The sequence below is a fragment of the Octopus bimaculoides genome, chromosome 24 (assembly GCF_001194135.2).
Source record: "Octopus bimaculoides isolate UCB-OBI-ISO-001 chromosome 24, ASM119413v2, whole genome shotgun sequence".
Classification (NCBI taxonomy): domain Eukaryota; kingdom Metazoa; phylum Mollusca; class Cephalopoda; order Octopoda; family Octopodidae; genus Octopus; species Octopus bimaculoides.
The window spans coordinates 32,284,518-32,289,831 of NC_069004.1; the positions used below are offsets into that span (position 1 = coordinate 32,284,518).

Genomic DNA, 5,314 nt, shown 5'->3' on the forward strand with positions numbered 1-5,314 from the left:
TCATTTTCTATATTTTACGTCTTTAAGTCATTGAACTGCGGCCATGCTGGGGCACCTGCCTCTAAGGGTTTATTCGAATTAATCGATCCCAGTACTTTTGTTAAAGCCTGGCATTTATTCTGTCGGATCGTTTTGCCGAACCGCTAAGTTACTAGGACATAAACAAACCAACACAAGTTGTTTAGCTATTTTAAAAATAAATTTGGTAATATCGTTTTCCTTGTTTTTTAAAGACATTTTAACGGTGCTGGTTGAACTGATGGATAATACTGGTTTGAGTTAGGCTGCGAGTAATAGATAAAGGAAGAAGGGGAAACCAAGAATAAGTGCAATGGTTTATTCAAACCGAAAATGTTACAACGGCAAAGCTGTAAAGATACATCTTGAATGCACGGTCAGAATACATACACAATGGTTTGACATGCAGTTCGTACATAATGGTGATGCTATGCTGGATAGAACAAGAAAAACAAATACGAGATCTAACTTCTGCTGGAGGACAGGAACAAATAATGTACGCGTCAAGGATAGCCGAGGTTGACTGCGGAAATAAACGGGTTCTCTGTCGAAGATCCAAAACTCGATCGTGCAAACGCACCTCACTATAGAAATAGCAGGAAAGGTTTCTTTAAATAGCTGATGGTAGGGCTATAGTGGATAGACACAAAATTGGCACGCTTGGCTGGTCTGTCACATGATGGGGTAAACAGCTTGTTTTTTCTGATTCCTTTAGTATGTTGTGTATCTGCACTTAGACCGTTATTCAATTCTTTAGTATTTAAACCAGTCGTATCCGGTTTCAAGTTTTCTACATGTTTCATGTTGAAACTGGCCAGGTAAACAAGCATACCATTTGGCAGAGTAATCTGAATACTAAACAGCTATCGTTGTTTGTCTTTGACCCCCGAATATCATCTTGCTTCACTAAACCCCTACTTTACTCTGTTTGTCTTCTGACCCCCATCATATGTTTTTTTTTTTTTTTTTTTTTTTGTTAAATGTCCTTTTTTCATATTTTCTCTCCGGAACAGATTCCTGACGAACCAGAATGGGACGGTGTGTGGGATGCTACGAAATACCGCCCTGCCTGTCCACAGGCTCCATGGTATGCCCGTGAAACTATCCCCAACTTTCACGAGATGGATGAAGACTGCCTTTATTTGAATATTTTTACTCCAAATGTAAGTTTGTCTTCTTTGCATTTACATTGAAATGTAGACGAGAGGGGTTGGCATGGCCCAGGTGAATGGGCCTATAGATTGGAGAAGGACACTCTGACCACTAAGGTGCTTATCTTAGCTGTCAGATGACCATGGTTTTCTGGGGTTTCCTGATTTTGGGGGGAAATTTTCCTTATTTGAAATTCTTGTTTTTGTTATTTCTCTTGTTTACATGTATTTTTTATTTGTGTAATCCTACACGGTATCATCCATTGCCATCCTCAATCCTTTTTGTGAGCTTTTGTGGATAATAAAGAAAACATTATTATTATTATTATTATTATTATTATTATTATTATTAGTAGTAGTAGTAGTAGTAGGAGGAGGAGTTGTTGGTGGTGGTGGTGGTGAGCTGGCAGAATTGTTAGCACACTGAGCAAACTGCTTAGCATTTCATCTGCCTTCACGTTCTGAGTTCAAATTCTGCCGCATCCTTCCAGGGTCGATAAGTTAAGTACCAGTAAAACACTGGGGGCAATGTACTTCACTAATCCCTTCTCCCAAAATTTCAGGTTTTGTGCTTATAGTAGAAAGGATTATTATTATTAAGAAGGTGAGCTGGCAGAACCGTTAGCCCTCGGAATGCTTAGCAGTATTTAATAATAATAGGATGCATGACCTAGTGGTTAGGGTATTGCACTCACAATCATGAGATTGTGGTTTCAATCCCTAGACCGGATGGTGTGTTGTGTTCTTGAGCAAAAAAACACTTCATCTCGCGTTGCTGTGCGATCATGTGGACACCTGATGTGCGGTGAGCTGACAGAATCATTAGCTCATTGAGCGAAATGCTTAACGTCATTTCATCTATCTCTACGTTCTGAGTTCAAATTCTGCCGAGATCAACCTTGCCTTTCATCTTTTTGGGGGTCGATAAACACTGGAGTTGATGTAATCAACTAGTCCCCCCACCCTCAAATTTCAGGCTTGTGTCTTTAGTAGAAAGGATTATTATTATTATTATTTCTTTTCTTTAGGCTTCATCACAACAAGGTACCATACATCAAGATGGCTGGGGCCAAATCAACAGGCCCCTCTACCCTGTCCTTGTGTTCATTCACGGTGGGGGATTTGTCATGGGGACATCTCAGCAATACCCTGGTTTGTTCTTGGCTGAACGCAACGTTGTTGTCATCACAATGAACTATCGACTGAATGCCCTTGGTAAGTACTTCACAGGGGGTTACAATGGGGATGCAGTGTGGGTGGTGATGCGATTGTTGTTGTTGTTTAACCCCGGGTTAAACTTTATTGAGTGGACTTATGGTCAAAGGTATTCCATATGTGACAGTCCAGTTATTTATTTTTCTGTTTGGAGGGAACTCAAGACTGCACTGTTCAATGTGCATCCTTGGTCTTTTTTTTAAAAAGTCAGGTGTGGTTTGAGGGAGAATTAGTTGCTATTTCTAGCAGGTTGACTGACCTCATAGAGGCTTCTTTGAGGATCAGGTGGAGGAGTGATGTGGCATAATGGTGTAGGGCAGTGGTTCTTTTAAAAAGTCAGGTGTGGTTTGAGGGAGAATTAGTTGCTATTTCTAGCAGGTTGACTGACCTCGTAGAGGCTTCTTTGAGGATCAGGTGGAGGAGTGATGTGGCATAATGGTGTAGGGCAGTGGTTCTTTTAAAAAGTCAGGTGTGGTTTGAGGGAGATTTAGTTGCTATTTCTAGCAGGTTGACTGACCTCATAGAGGCTTCTTTGAGGATCAGGTGGAGGAGTGATGTGGCATAATGGTGTAGGGCAGTGGTTCTCAACCAGGGTTCATATGGCCCCTGAGGGTCTATATAAGAGTTTTGGGGATCCATAAAACAATAATAAAATTGGGGATCCACAATAAGGGCTCCTGAAAAACCTTTTGCTTTAGATGTATCTTGTATTGGTATGTATTGCAAAGAAACAGCTGGGTTTCTTTCTCTAACATTTTACAGAGTTCAACCTACACAAATTAATGGGTGACAAACAAAATGGATTTTGAAAGACATCTCTATGAAACTAGTTTTTAAATATCAAATGGCTATGGGGGTTCACCGGAATAGAATAGTAACCAAAGGGGTCCATAGACAGATAATAGTTGAGAACCCCTGCTTTAGATGTATGTATTGGTATGTATTGCAAGAAACAACTGGGTTTCTTTTTCTAATGTTTTACAATTCATCCTACAAAAGTTAATGTGTGAATAGCAAAATAAGAATTTTGAAAGAAGTTTGAATAAACTAATTTTTAAATGGCTATGGGGGTGGGGTCCACCAGAATAAAATAATAACCAGAGCGGTTCTTAGGTTAAAAAAGAAAAGTGGTTGAGAAGCCCTGGTGTTGGGGTATCGAATGGTATTGTAGAGTGTTTTGGTGTAGTAAGTGCGTTGTGCATGGCTTTGTACAGTGCAGTATGGTCTGGAGCCAGAGATTTTGTAGGAAAATCTGTTTACGATCTAATGAAACAACTCCCAATCTCTGGGAAGAATAGGACCAAAGTCCTAAAGGCAATATCAGAGACAGAGAAGAGATGTTCTATCTGGATCTGGTCGAAGAGGAATAAAAACGACCGCCAGACTGATTTTAGCATTTTAATGCTAAGGGAAATAACTCTGAATGAATCGTTGTGAGAGCATTGACCATTCACCGCTACCATGACAACCAGTTTCTGAGTCTCTGATATACAAGTGGCTAAAAGGTACCAGCAGAAGGGTACCCATTCCCAGCCTTTCTCCTATAATGTGAAGTGCTGTGTAGCCCCTCTACTGCAAGAAATCTGTTCTGGTTCCTTCTCTCACTTTAACCCTCCATCCCATAACAAAGCTGTCTTCCTCCCCACTGTACTCCCACTCAGTTTAAGCGGATCTTAGTCTTAGACGTTGCCCAGTAACCTCACTAGTGCTGGTGCTTCAGAAAATGCACCTGCTGTAAGAGTGATTGGGGTTAGGAAGAGTATCTAGCTATAGGAGCCATGCCAGAATAGGCATTGGAGTGTGATGTTGTACTCAGACCTGTTGGATTCTGTCATCTCATCCAAACCAAATTGAGGAGTAGGCTCAACAAGCCAGCATGATCTCAGGCTTAAATTCATGGCCTCTACATCAGACCGCGGTTGGTGATGAGAATGTGCTGAAGCCTTTGTCCTGCAGTGGATTGAATATAGGCAATCCATCCTGAGGTCAGGCTTTGGTATGAGTAGAAAAACTGCATCCCCCCCTGCCAAGCCATGTTGAGCCAGTGTGGCAGAGTGGACTCATCAAACCAGTATGATATCAGGCTCAAATTCATGGCCTCCACATCAGACTGTGGTTGGTGGAGAGAACATGCTGAGGTCTTCGTCCGGCAGAGCACTGAGAATAGGCAATCCAATCCAGGGCTTTTTAATCCAATATGTCACATGCAATTATCTATAGCTTTATCTGATGAGGAATTCACCGTTCCAAACAAAGAATTATTTCACGTTCTTGAATTTGCTAAACTCTAACGATGTCAACAAGTCATGTTATTGTTTTTTTTTGTATTTTTAAAAAAAATTTTTTTTTTTTTTTGTATTTCAGGTTTCTTGAGTACCGAAGACCAATTGGCACCTGGGAACTATGGAATGTGGGACCAGGTGCGTGCACTGCTTTTCATCAAGAATAACATCAGGAACTTCCAAGGTGACCCGAACAAGATCACCATAGCTGGTCATGATGCAGGCGCTGCAAGCGTGGGAATACATTTACTCTCACCTCAGTCACAAAGTAAAACATTATTATTATTACTATTAGTATTATTATTATTATTATTATTATTAAGGTGGCAAGCTAGCAGAAACATGTGGTTCGTAATGTTTATTATACATTTGATACATATATGTATGGTGGAAGTGCAATGACCCAGTGGTTAGGGCAGCAGACTTGCAGTCATAGGATCAAGGTTTCGATTCCCCGATCGGGCGTTGTGAGTATTTATTGAGCAAAAACACCTAAAGTTCCACAAGCTTTGGCAGGGGGGGTGGTAGCGAACCCTGCTGTACTCTTTCACCACAACTTTCTCTCACTTTTTCTTCCCGTTTCTGTTGAACCTGTATCTCAAAGGGGACAGCCTTGTCACACTCTGTGTCACGCTGAATCTCCCCGAG

The 5,314-nt window shown here is 41.0% G+C and overlaps 1 protein-coding gene across 1 annotated transcript in view; it reads left to right on the forward strand.

Moving 5' to 3' along the window:
• Positions 1-5,314, forward strand: part of LOC106884284 (neuroligin-1) — a 19,264-nt gene that overhangs the window by 2,091 nt on the left and 11,859 nt on the right. Inside the window, exons 2-4 of the mRNA XM_014935584.2 lie at positions 1,032-1,181; positions 2,198-2,384; positions 4,749-4,934. Of these exons, the coding sequence (XP_014791070.1) occupies positions 1,032-1,181; positions 2,198-2,384; positions 4,749-4,934 (523 nt within the window). The remainder of the gene's footprint in view (positions 1-1,031; positions 1,182-2,197; positions 2,385-4,748; positions 4,935-5,314) is intronic.